General features: G+C 43.8%; 1 protein-coding gene across 2 annotated transcripts in view; it reads right to left on the bottom strand.

The window, feature by feature from the left end:
- Positions 1-13,830, bottom strand: part of TBC1D8B (TBC1 domain family member 8B) — a 153,655-nt gene that overhangs the window by 63,942 nt on the left and 75,883 nt on the right. For both annotated transcript variants that reach the window (XM_033945881.1, XM_033945880.1), the window contains exons 10-11: positions 3,431-3,645; positions 527-644 (exon numbers count right to left, since the gene is read on the bottom strand). In XM_033945881.1, coding sequence (XP_033801772.1) covers positions 527-644; positions 3,431-3,645 — 333 coding nt within the window. The remainder of the gene's footprint in view (positions 1-526; positions 645-3,430; positions 3,646-13,830) is intronic.

Below are 13,830 nucleotides of genomic sequence, written 5' to 3'. Positions count from 1 at the left end.
GGGACCGCGCGCCTCTGTCGGGCGGGAAGGCACTCGCGCGTGCGCGGTGCGGCCGAGCTAGAACTTTCTAAAAAGTTCTTAGAGTGCAATCACTCTAAAATTGTCCGTACCGGGGCTCCGTCGGTGCCGTCACCCATCAGTCAAGAATATGCTGCCTGCTTGTCCTGGGATAAATGAAAATACTGTTTAATCTATGAGAATAACTGACAAACTTGAACCCAGAAATTTGAATTCTCTCATTACTATAAGTCCTTTAAAGCTGATATGCAGTTATCTCTGGACATTACTCATGCTATGACAATTGACAAAATCTACATCAATCCAATCGGACTATAAATTTCTTACTATTTGCTTTTGTATGCAATAGGCTTAAACTCAAGAATTACAATTTCATCTCTGTTAACTTAAAATAACAATGTTTAAATTTTGTTGCAAGTTCAGGACATCACAGCTCAAACTTACACAAAGGACTTGCCTAAAAACAAAATGCTCATGTGAATTATCACCTATCAATTACAGACATTACCAATGATTCGGCGATTAAAATAATCAGGCAGCATTCGTTCACAAACAGCAACTAGCAGCCAAAAAGCCTCCTCTTCCTTAGCGTACAGCAGTAACACCGACGTCAAAATGTTCATTGCCTGTAAAATGTAAACAAAAACCAAGAATTAATGAAGTAGACACATGGAAAGTCAAGAAACTCATTTTCTCGTCCCATCCTAGCGAGTTATTTTCCTGACCCTGACCCATTCCTGCAAGCTCTGTCCTCATTTGCACAAGCCTCAAACACTTTAAAATCATAAATGTGTGAGGCTTTTGTGGTTAAAGCAGAGCTTATAGAAATAGGACAGGGACAGCGGCAATACTCACAGGGACGGGAAAGGGAAATTGCGTTCCTACGGGGACAAATTCATCACCGTGTCATTCTCTAACTAGGAGGCGTAAGGTAGTAGTGGTTGGCAATTCCCTTCTAAGTGTCCATCTGCAGACCAGACATTATGTCCCGGGAGGTATGCTGTCTGCCTGGTGCCAAAATCTTCTTCCTGTAAGGTACAGGAGCGGGTCAGGGGAAGCTGTGGGGGCCAGGTGGCCGAGGCAGGAAGGAGTGGGCTTCCATCCTGTTGATTGTTTTTTGTTTTTTTTTTAAGTACGAGGGTTGGGAAAGGGGAGGGGGGTCCTGGCAGGGGAGGTCTCAGCATCAGGGGTTTGTTCTGCGGGAGGCCACCTAGCAGCTGGAGGTAGTGAGCATTCCTCATGCTGCTCTGTAATTTAAAGGTGGGGTGGGAATCTGGGTGGCTGAGGCTGGAGGGAGTGGGTTTCCCTCCTGCCAATTTTTTTATTTATTTTGAAGTTCGGGGCTGTCGTCATTGGAGCCGGCATGACTTTTTTTGGAATGGGGACAGGTATTGCACATGTGTAACATACGCACATCTGTGTCATCATTAAAGAAAGAAAAAAGTCTTCCTGCCTTAAATAGCTGAGTGACAGGAGACTGCTTCGGGGCTTCCTGTGCCGCTCAGCTCTTTGGGCTTCCCCTTCCAGCTCTGTGCATGTGTGAGAGTTGCTTTCTCAACTGATCAGATGGGATTAGGATGAAACTCATTTCATACAAACATGTTGGAACATCAATCGTCGTTTTAAAATCATACAAAAAATTGGCCCACAGTGACCCACATGGTCTTAGCAACCATTTTTAGTGCATCTGGGCCTAAGTTCAGACCACATACTTTAATGATCAAATATTGCCAACTGCCCTCTTTTTTTATATCGGTCATTGGCATCAGAAGCAGGGCAGTCTGCAGTAGGCAGTTAAATTTGATAGTCTTGGTTTTTATTTTTGGTTTTACTATTTACTTCCATGGCACAGCTGACCTCTGCCAATTCTGTTAGAAGACTGGAACTGAAGTAATACAGGACCACATTGTATATTTTATTTGAGAAAAAGTCATTTAGCACATAGTCATTTAGCATTCCCTGGGGATGTGCCTTCTGCAGATCCCCAGCCCTCAAGGACTGGCAGGAGGCCGACTTCAAGGTTCCCATCCATTCCCCACATGCTATCTCGCACATGGGAAATGGACACTCCTCGGCTGCCAATTCAGCGCAAACCTGGCATGACATGGGGTAAAAAGGTCTGAGGAGTCCATCCCAGTCAATTTTGAGCAAAATGAAGGGGTTTTGAGGCAGATGGAAAAAAAGATTGTTTAAAATCCAAGATGGCTGTTGCCAGAAAAATCGCGCTACAAATGGCCTGAAAGAAATAAAATCATAGGGAAAAGGGTTTTAAAGCAGAGGGACCTGGGCTCAGAAACCCTCAAATTAAACTTTTAGGAACCCTCCCAACACCCCCCCCACCCCCGATTTTCCCCTTAGGCTTCAACAGCCTTACTCACCGTGCCCATATGGTGCCTGATTGCTTCAGCAGAGGAATTCAGCTGGAAGCAAAGGGAGAAGAAATCTGCCTCACAGAATCTGTCTTCTTTCTTGCTGCCAGTTGAACCAAGGTCAGACTGAACCTCAATCCCTGGAATACTGCACCACGAAGGGGATAGGGGGGAGAGACCACACAGACGGCTCACTTTTAGTCCCAGTCGAGCCAGAAGGAAGCCCATACAGCCTGCACTCAAGCTCCTGACTGAATCAGAGATGCAAGCAGCTATGCAGAGTATGGCCCATGAGCTATAAAAAATGCCAGCAGGCTGGCTAGCTCGGTGTCCCCAAGGGGCTGAACCTGCTAGCAGCAGACTTCCAATGTGTGATTCTGCATCTTCTCACAGGCAGAGGTCCTACCAAGTGAGAACCTCCGGGTTCTGAGCCTCCAAAGAACACTGAGCAAAAATACCTGAAAATAATAAAACTGCCGACCAGATCAAAAACACTTCTGAGCAACTTGCTTGTAGAAAGCATTCTGAGGGGGGCAGAAGCAGCTCCCTGGGAAGGAGGTGGAGTTGGAAAATATGATTGACAGTTTTCTGCAAGCAACTTGCTGGTTCAGATACGAGACCCTAGCATTCAGGCCCATTGTACTAGAACAGTGTTTGTTTACACTTGACAGTACCAGCGTGTAGTTGGAGAGGGCAAAGAGGGGTTGGATGGGTGAAGAAGCTGCAAAATGAACCCGCCAGCTAATTTTAAAGCTATATCATAGAAAGCAAATCATATTGTATTGAAAAATTGATTCAATTAGCAAAATCAAATCAATTTTTTTTTCCTGAATCAGATAGCTCTAGTGTACAATACTACTACTGAGCTGGGCCAAAACAATAAATATTCTCATTCTTTCATTTTTCATTCTTGTCTGGTGTAGATATTTTCAAGCTATACAAAGAGGCCTCAGTTTAGATAGCAAAAAAGATCAAGAAACATAAAAGAACATTAGGCCTAGTAACATCTGAACCCCAAAATGAACCAAAATAATATATTATACCTGACAATAACCAATTTGGGGGTTCCTATATGCATATGCTGTAAGAACTCTCCTTAGTGCAGAGATTCCAGTGTCACTCTGAAAGGCTGGATGTTCGGGCAATGAACGCCGTAAATCACGCTCAATTTCATCAGTAGCCAAGGTACAAGTACCCAAGGATTTCTCCACCAGTTCTGAATAATAGCCCGGGTTGGCAGCCATATCATTTATAGCTCCTGTAAAACATATACATTTGATTTGTTAAATATATTATAAATCAGAAAAAGGAAAAAAGAAGAGTCTGAGCCAGGGTGCACAGGAGCCACCAACAGCATGATTCTATGCCCAGTTCTTTGCCTTATGGGTTTTCTCCTCAACCTTTGTACAATTTGAGCACTCAGTAGGCAAACTCCTATCTGGCAAAACAAAGGTAGTTTCAGATGTGGCAATATTCATTTTGAAAGTTTATAAGAAAATGCAGCCAGGTGGCTCATCTCTCTTGCATCTTCCCAGGAGCATTAAGTAGTGAGTAACTTTACAACAGCAGTGGTACCTTGCAGCATCATGAGGCAATTCACCCAGTATTTATTTTATTTTATTTATTTATTTAAAACATTTGTAGCCTGCATATCAAATGTCTATGTAGATAACACCATTACATGCATAATAAAACTAGACAGACTTAGACAAATCAAAATAAATCACCACCATACAATATACTTGAAACATGCGAGCAGCCTACATGTTGATCTGACCAATAGGAAAGTAAGTATGTGGAGTAGAAGAGATAAAAAAAAGCCAAAAAGAGGCAGAATGGATTATGCAGCCAAGGAAGCCCCCTGTGTAAAGAAAGATATATACCTCACTAGGCATTTTGGGTACTAGATGAAAAAACGTAACAAACGGATGGAATTGATTGAGCCACATTGAGTCACGAAGAGAATGCTTGATGGGGAGGAGAGCTAAAACAGCCATACCAGAGAAAGCCTATACAAGGTGAAGTGGTTGATGGACACAGGTGGTTCAAAGTATCTACAACTCTGCAGCAGCCACCATTGCATCCAGGTGACCAAAACACTGTGTATGGATCAAGAGATATGGGACTCATTCCTTATCCTGCAATGATATATCTATTTGTCAGATGGTATCAAAAGTTAGCAGAGACCTGGAGCTTTAATCAGATGCATTATATAAATGGTCTTATTACTACAAGGTTTAGATTGCAGTAACCTGGCTGGATACTTAGCCAAAGACGAGCCCACCAGAATCTCATAATATTCCCAGTAAGGGTCGCATTGGCCATCTGACAAAACTGGAAAGTAATATTCTGGTCCAATAATGGAGGATTGGTGTGAAGGCCGCCTTGCTTAGAGAATTTATGCTGCAATGTCCAATATAATAATAAAAGCAAACACATTCTGAAGCTGTAGAATGTTGTAACTGATACTTTTTCATTCCAAGCTGTCTCTTTTCAGAAGCATGGCACCTGGAGTGGTAAAAGAATTGGCAATACTACTACTATTATTATTATTAATTATTTTGAAGTTACCTAATTGACCATTACCACAAGTTTAGCTGGAAAGTCAGATGGCAACCCCAGCTGCTTCTTGTGTGCTACATCAAGGATCAGCACTTTTAGCATTACTATTTAGAATGTTTTAAAGCCTACTGTTCTCTCAGAACGAAAAAAAAAAATGTTGGCTTTAAAGTCATTTATTTGCCGATGACATTCAAATTCTTGTACGCTCTGGGAAGTCTGAATAATAGTCATTCTTGCTTAAAAGCTTTGATTAGGTAATCCAGAATGCACAAACTTAGTCAATCCTGCAAAGTCAGAGCAGTTGCTGGTTTAATTGGAAGGGTACAACATGCTTGGTTGCATGAATGCTATTATAGAGTGCTATTGAGAGGCTATTATTCTCAACATCAATTGTATCGTTGCGGGGGCATAGCTACTGATTTATGTGTGAAATGTAGGGGAGACAGTAATACACTGGAACACGCTTTCTGGAATTGCCCTCGCATACGACAATTCTGGAATAGAGTAGTGGGCTTTATGCGCAGGGTCATCCATAGGCCTATTGAAGGAACAGTTTCCCAGTTAGTTCTGGATGTCCCGTGCGCATTTGGTAATTAGACAGCTGCTCCAACCCTGTTATGTCATAAAATGAGTTTGGTTGCACATAAGTGTATACTGCAATATTGGCTGTTCAAAGATATACCAACCTATCGGCACTGGCGTAATTTACTTCCGGAAAGCGGTGAATACCCTCCTCTTCTACTAAAAATTCAGCAGAAATCAACCCCCTTCCCCCCCTTAAATACCCCCTTCCTTTCTTCCCACTCTTCTCCATTCTTCTTAACTTGTACTTAAGGACTGGGAGGACAGGATAGAAATCGAATTAAATAAAACTGGCTAGTTGGGAGGCGAAGAACACCTGAGGAAAATGGAAGGGAAGACGAGACTATTTAAAAATCTGGGGGCCTTATTTGGAGCGGTTACATCCAAGGGGCACAGTATCCTGCTTAATGAGTTATGAATGCATTGTGTGGAAGACTTTGGGAATCTTGCTCAATGACGAGCTGCCCTGGGGGGGGGGGGGTGAGGGAGGAACCGTAGGGGAAAATGGCAGTTCTGTGTGAGAGGCTTGGAGGGTGGATTTCTTGTTCAAGCCTATGGGAGCTGTGGGGTTGATGTTTGGAGGTTCTGTTATAGTATAACAGTTCTTTAGTGTATAACAGTTATACACTTCAGTTTCAGTCATTTGCTAGTCTTGTTTCTACAGTTTATATTTTATATTACTATCTATTTGCTGGTTTTGTCCTTGATGCTACTAAGGTCCTCACTGGATCATTCACTAGCTTTAGATGAACCTGGGGTTTGGTTGGGGGAAAGGGGGTTAGTTTTCTTGTGTATTCTGTTCACACATATCAAAATCTTTGGTGATTATGAGTTGGATCAGTTATGTTGTGTATTGTACCCTTCTATGCTGTCATCAATAAACTTGTTTAAATCTAATAGGAAGGGTAGGGCTTTGGGTGTCCAGCCCCTTTTTGACACTACTCCTTTTCTGTTCCAGTTGGTTTGGGATTCCAACTGGATGACAAATTGACTTTTAATAACCAGATCTTTTCCATCATATGATTTTGGTTTTCTATTTTGCACTTCTTATAGTGGGTTAGAACACAGAACATAGAAACATGATGGTAGATAAAGGCCAAAAGGTCCATCCAGTCTGCCTATCCGCAGTAGCCATTATCTCTTCCTCTCTCTAGAAGATCCCACATGCCTATTCCCGGCTTTCTTGAAATCAGGCACAGTCTCTGTCTCCAACATCTCTGTCGGGAGACTGTTCCACGCATCTACCTTTCTGTAAAAAAGTATTTCCTTAGATTACTCCTGAGCCTATCACCTCTTAACTTCATCCTATGCCCTCTCATTCCAGAGCTTCCTTTCAAACGAAAGAGACTTGACTCATGAGCATTTATGCCACATAGGTATTTAAACGTCGCTATCATATTTCCCCTCTCTTGCCTTTTCTCCAAAGTATACAGATTAGGATCTTTAAGTCTGTCCCCATATGCCTTATCACAAAGACCATGCACCATTTTAGTAGCTTTCCTCTGGACCGACTTAATTGAAGAGGATGATGTGGCTACTGTGATTCATGCACTTATTACAACTTGCCTAGACTAGTCTAGCAGTTGTATTTATTTATTTATTTTGGTTTTTATCCCATTCTCCTCAACAAGCTCAGAATGGGTTACAAGTTAAAATGCATAATATACAATCAACATACATAACAGAGTCAGAATGGGTTAAGATTTGTCACGTTTATGATGCAGTTTGTCCTAGTATGACAAATATAAAAGGTCTAATAGAAACATAGAAACATGACGGCAGATAAAGGCCAAATGGCCCATCTAGTGTGCCCATCCGCAGTAACCATTATCTCTTTCTCTCTCAGAGAGATCCCATGTGCCTATCTCAGGCCCTCTTGAATTCAGACACAGTCTCCGTTTCCACCACCACTTCTGGGAGACTGTTCCACGCTTCTACCACCCTTTCTGTAAAAAACTTATTTCCTCAGATTACTCCGGAGCCTATCACCTCATAACTTCATCCTATGCCCTCTCATTGAAGAGTTTCCTTTCAAATGAAAGAGACTCGATTCATGCACATCTATATTAAGTAGGTATTTAAACGTCTCTCAAGAAAAAAACTAAGAGTAATAGAAAAAAATCCCAAAATTTAACTACAAAATATTACTCACCAGAGATGGGTTACACTCCTCCGATAACCATTTCACAAACCAGTGGAGAAAAAGCCTCAAAAATTTCAATGCAGCAGTAAACAACTTCAATACTGTTTAAAGTTCAAGCTGCTTATGTACTATCACTGGCAAAAAACTCTACCACCACTGAAATGTAATTATCAAAAGGGTAATATACCCATCACTGTGCACAGGAAAAGCACAAAAAGCACAGTTACTTACTGTAACAGGTGTTATCCAGGGACAGCAGGCAACTATTCTCACATATGGGTGACATCATCGACGGAGTCCGGATGCGGACGCCTCACAAGCAGACTTGCTTGAAGAAACTCGAAGTTTCGAGTTGCCCGCACCGCGCATGTGCGAGTGCCTTCTCGCCCAGCACAGGGCGCGTCTCCTCAGTTCAGATAGCTAGCAGAGAATCCAACCAGGGGAGGTGGGTGGGTTGTGAGAATAGCTGCCTGCTGTCCCTGGATAACACCTGTTATGGTAAGTAACTGTGCTTTATCCCAGGACAAGCAGGCAGGTATTCTCACATATGGGTGACCTCCAAGCTAACCAGAATGGGATGGTGGGAGTGTTGGCAATTTAGGAGAATAAATTTTGTAATACTGTTTGGCCAAACTGTCCATCCCATCTGGAGAAAGTATCCAGACAATAGTGAGAAGTGAAGGTATGAACCGAGGACCAAGTAGCAGCCTTACAAATTTCCTCAATAGGTGTAGATCTGAGGAAAGCTTCTGAAGCTGCCATTGCTCTGACTTTATGGGCTGTGACTTTACTGTGAAGGGGTAATCCAGCCTGGGCATAGCAGAATGAGATATAAGCCGCCATCCAATTGGAGATGGTACGCTTAGAAATAGGATGTTTCAACTTATTTGGGACACTAGGAAGTAATTTCTGCGACACCAGGAAGTATTTCTGCGACACCAGGAAGTATTTCTTCACCGAAAGGGTAGTCGATCATTGGAATGAACTTCCATTGCAGGTGATTAACGCCAGCAGCGTGCTCGATTTCAAAAAGAAATGGGATATGTATGTGGGATCTCTAGCCGGGTGAAGTCTGGGGGTGGGTCATTAGCGTGGGCAGACTTAATGGGCTACAGCCCTTTTCTGCCATCATATTCTATGTTTCTATGAAGGAAACAAAAAGTTGAGGAGCAGTTCTGTGTGGTTTGGTGCGTTCCAAGTAGAAGGCCAAAGCACATTTACAGTCCAGAGTATGAAGAGCTGATTCTCCTGGATGAGAATGAAGCTTTGGAAAAAAATACTGGAAGGAAGATGGATTGGTTGAGATGAAATTCTGAGACCACTTTAGGAAGGAATTTCGGATGAGTACGGAGAACCACTTTGTCATGATGGAACACCGTGAATGGTGGGTCAGTAACTAAAGCTTGCAGCTCACTGACTCGTCGAGCAGAAGTGAGGCCAATGAGAAATATCACTTTCCAAGTGAGATACTTCAGATGAGCCTTATCAATTGGTTCAAGTGGAGGCTTCATGAGTTGAGTAAGGACAACATTGAGGTCCCAAACCACAGGAGGCAGTTTGAGAGGAGGTTTGACATTGAAAAGTCCTTTCATGAATCTGGAAACCACCGGATGAGCAGAGAGGGGTTTCCCTTCAATAGGCTGATGGAAAGCTGCAATTGCACTGAGATGGACTCGTATAGATGTAGACTTGAGGCCAGAATTGGATAAGTGCAAAAGGTAGTCCAAAACAGAAGATAAGGAGGAATGCTGAGGCTCCTTATGATGAGAAAAACACCATGTAGAAAAATCTAGTTCATTTTTGCTGATAGCATTCTCTAGTTGTGAGCTTTCTAGAAGCCTCTAAAACGTATCTTACAGATTGGGAAAACTGAAGAGGGGTTATGTTGAGAGGTACCAAGCTGTCAGGTGTAGAGACTGTAGTTTGGGATGAAGCAGAGACCCTTGACTCTGTGTAAGCAGAGAAGGAAAAACTGGTAGAAGATATGGCTCCCTGCTGCAGAGTTGAAGTAGAAGGGAGTACCAAGGTTGTCTCGACCACCGAGGAGCAATCAGAATCATGGTGGCATGATCGTTCTTCATCTTGAGCAGAGTCTTGAGAATGAGAGGGAATGGAGGGAATGCATAGAGGAAGAGATTCGTCCATTCCAGAAGAAAAGCACCTGCCTCGAGGCGATGAGGAGAGTATATCCTGGAGCAGAACTGAGGCAGTTTGTAGTTGTGGGAAGCCGCAAAGAGGTCTGAGATGTTCCCCACTGTGAAAAAATGTGATGAAGAGGCGAAGAATGGAGTGTCCTTTCGTAAGGTTGCAGTAGACGACTCAAGTTGTCCGCCAAGCAATTCTTTGCCCCTTGAATGTAGACAGCTTTGAGGAAGGTATTGTGGCAGATTGCCCAGTCCCAAACCTCCAGAGCTTCTTGACAAAGGGAGGCAGACCCTGTCCCCCCCTGTTTGTTGACATAATACATGGCAATTTGGTTGTCCGTCCGAACGAGGACTACTGTGTCGTGAAGCAGATGTTGAAAAGCCTGGAGAATCGCTCTGAGTTCCAACTGATTGATGACACTGACGATCCGTACTGGTCCAGAGGCCTTGAGTACGGAGACCATCGAGATGAGCGCCCCAAGCGTAGGTCGAAGAGTCTGTCGTGAGGACCCTCTGATGAGGGGGCGTTTGAAAAAGCAAACCTCTGGAAAGATTGGAAGAGAGCATCCACCAATGGAGAGACTGCTTCAAAGAAGAAAGAGGATCGCAAACCTGCTTCCATTGGGATGCCAGGGTCCTCTGAGGAATTCTGAGGTGAAGTCTGGCAAGAGTCATGTGTACTGTGGAGGCCATGTGACCTAGGAGTACCATCATGTGTCTCGCTGAGATGTAAGATCCGGAAGACACTGTATGATAGAGTTGAAGTAGAGCTTTCAGATATTGCTGTGGAAGGAATGCTCTGAGTTGGACAGTATCCAGAACAGCTCCAATGAATTGTAGAGTTTGAGAGGGTTGAAGCTGAGATTTGGGAAAATTGATCTCGAATCCCAAACTTTGTAGGAATCAGGTAGTCTGTTGGGTCACTACAATAACCCTTCGAGACGTGGAATCCTTGATGAGCCAGTCATCGAGGTAGGGAAATACCTGAAGACCATGATTCCTTAGAGCTGCTGCTAGCACAACCAGGCACTTGGTGAACACCCTGGGAGATGAGGCCAGGCCAAATGGGAGTAATCTGTATTGATAATGCAGATTCCCCACCCGAAATCTGAGGTGCTGACGGGAGGCCGGATGAATGGGGATATGAGTGTAGGCCTCCTTGAGATCCAGAGAGTATAACCAGTCGTTCTGCTCGAGAAGGGGATAAAGGGATGCCAGGGACAACATTCGAAACTTTCTTTGACTAGAAATTTGTTGAGAGCCCCGAGATCCAAAATGGGTCACAGATCGCCCGTCTTCTTCGGAACAAGTAACGGGAGTGAAACCCCCTGTTTTGCTGTTCAAAAGGAACTGGTTCGATGGCATGGAGGCGAAGTAGAGCTTGAGCTTCCTGAAGAAGGGCGGTGTGGGATGGATTGGAAGGATACTCTCTTGGAGGAAACTCTGGTGGAATCTGAGTGAAATGAAGAGAGTATCCTCCTTTGAGGATGGTAAGCACCCAGAGGTCGGAGGTGATTGACGTCCATCGGTCGTAAAAATGATGGAGACGAACTCCTATAGGGGGAAAATGAGACCGAGTCAGAACAGTGGAAGTTATGCTCTGTTGTAAACAGTCAAAAAGGCTGAGAAGCCTTAGGTGCAGTAGAAGGTTGGGGTTTTTGCTGCTTCTGAGGTTGCTGTTTCTTAAGAGGAGGGCGAGTGTAAGGAGCCGGCTTTGGAGCATAACGCCGTTGATAAATAAGAGTAGGGTGTGCAGGCTTGGCAGGAGCTGGTTTTGGCTTAGGTCTGACAATTGAAGCAAAAGATTTTTCATGGTCAGACAATTTCTTGGTGGCTGCCTCGATAGATTCATCAAAGAGGTCATTGCCCTCACAAGGAATGTTAGCTAAGTGGTCTTGAAGAGTAGGGTCCATGTCAATGGTACGAAGCCAGGCAAGACGACGCATAGCCACAGAGCAAGCAGCAGCGCAAGCAGACAACTCGAATGCATCGTAAGATGACTGGAGGAGATGCAACCGGAGTTGAGACAAAGAAGCAATAACCTCTTGAAATTCAAAGTGCATTTGAGTATCCAGATAATGCAAGAACTTCGGCAATAAAGAAATAAACTAAAAACAGCGATTCGTGAGGAAACCCCCCCCCACAAACTGCGGTTGAAAGAAGGCACAAAGGAACAAAGTTAAACACAGAGAGTCAAAGATGGACTTCTCGGCTCCGCGGAAAACTGAGAACTGAGGAGACGCGCCCTGTGCTGGGCATGAAGGCACTCGCACATGCTCGGTGTGGGCGACTCGAAACTTTGAGTTTCTTCAAGCAAGTCTGCTTGTGAGGTGTCCGCATCCGGGCTCCGTCGATGACGTCACCCATATGTGAGAATACCTGTCTGCTTGTCCTGGGATAAAAAGTTTTACTTAGATTGGGACCATGGTCTGAAACGCCATGCTGTGCTGGTAGAAAATGTCTGGCCAGACTGTAGATGAAAACACCAAGGCACCATTTAGATGTGCAGTCCAGAATCCATGCCCAATCTTCCATCAAGTGCCTTGTTTCGCCTCTCAAAGGGTTCCTCAGGGAATGTAAGAGCTGGAAAACTTCACTCCTCTTCCATGCACACTGGCACATGAAACACCCATTGCTAAAAAGAACTGCAGGATCCAACTTCCGGTAGCACTTCCGGGTTACAGCGTCATAGCAACAGCCAAAAAACGGCTGCCATTCGTCCATACAACTGCCATTCATTCTTCAAACTGTCACTCATCCAAAGAATGCCACCCACTCTACCCGCTGATTAAGGCCATTAGGCCAAATAGTATCCAAAAAGAAAATCCAGCGCTGTTCATGCTGATACAAAAGTCTCTTCACATTGCCCCTCCGTGGGGTAACAGGAATGTGTTCTAACACAAAACACACAAAATCATCAAAATCATGCCGTTCTTTGGCACAATGGCGGGTCAAGATGTCAACTTCTTTTTTGTGACCGATATTGGACCGGTGTTCAAATAACCGAGTCTTGAAACATCTGGCAGTGTGACCAATGTAGGTTAACCCGCAAGGGCACGTCATCCCATACACCATTCCTCTTGTTTCACATGTTGTACAAGAGCGCAATTTCACCATTCTTCTGCCAGGAACTTGTGCAGCTGTTCCCTCTTGCATAACACCACAAGCTGCTCATTTTCCACAACGAAAATGACCCACCTCTCCCTCCTCCTGGACAGTCCAAACGTCAGCCTTGCACAAGATATCATTTAAATTCCTATTACGTGTATAAGCAATCTTACACTCTTGATCCTGAAAACATGCAACTGTTTGCATCATAGACCAGATGTTCCTGATCTTTCTGCCTAAACTTTGTGCCACTGTAGAAAACTTCATAATACTTTGTCATCTGAAGCTCGTGTGTGGTATTGCAACAATTGTTCCCTTGGACTGAACCTGGCCCTACGACAGGACTTCTGTATTACTCTATGCGGATAACCCCTGTCTCTATAACGCTGTTTAAGAGGTTCCGCTTGTCTCAAAAATTGTTCCGTCGAACTGCAGATCCGTCTGTAGCGAAAAAACTGAGATACAGGCAAATTGTTTTTTTAACCCAGCGTGGTGCATGCTGGTATATTCCAAAAATGTATTCCGGTCCGAAGGTTTCAAAAATACTGATGTGGAAAACCTATCTCCCTCCAAATAAATCTTTACATCCAAAAATGACAACTCCAAGCTGTTAATTTTCTCCACTGGTTTGTGAAATGGTTATCGGGGGAGTGTAACCCATCTCTGGTGAGTAATATTTTGTAGTTAAATTTTGGGATTTAAACGCCTCGATCATATCTCCCCTCTCCCGCCTTTCCTCCAAAGTATACAGATTGAGATTTTTAATTCTGTCCCCATATGCCTTATCAAGAAGACCACACACTATTTTAGTAGGCTTCCTCTGGACCGACTCCATCCTTTTTATATTTTTTTGAAGGTGTGGCCTCCAGAATTGTACACAATATTCTAAATGAGGTCTCACCAG

This window comes from Geotrypetes seraphini, chromosome 5 (genome assembly GCF_902459505.1).
Source record: "Geotrypetes seraphini chromosome 5, aGeoSer1.1, whole genome shotgun sequence".
NCBI classification, from domain to species: Eukaryota; Metazoa; Chordata; class Amphibia; order Gymnophiona; family Dermophiidae; genus Geotrypetes; species Geotrypetes seraphini.
The sequence above is the reverse complement of the archived record's forward strand: the minus strand, read 5'-3'. Positions and strand labels throughout refer to the sequence as shown.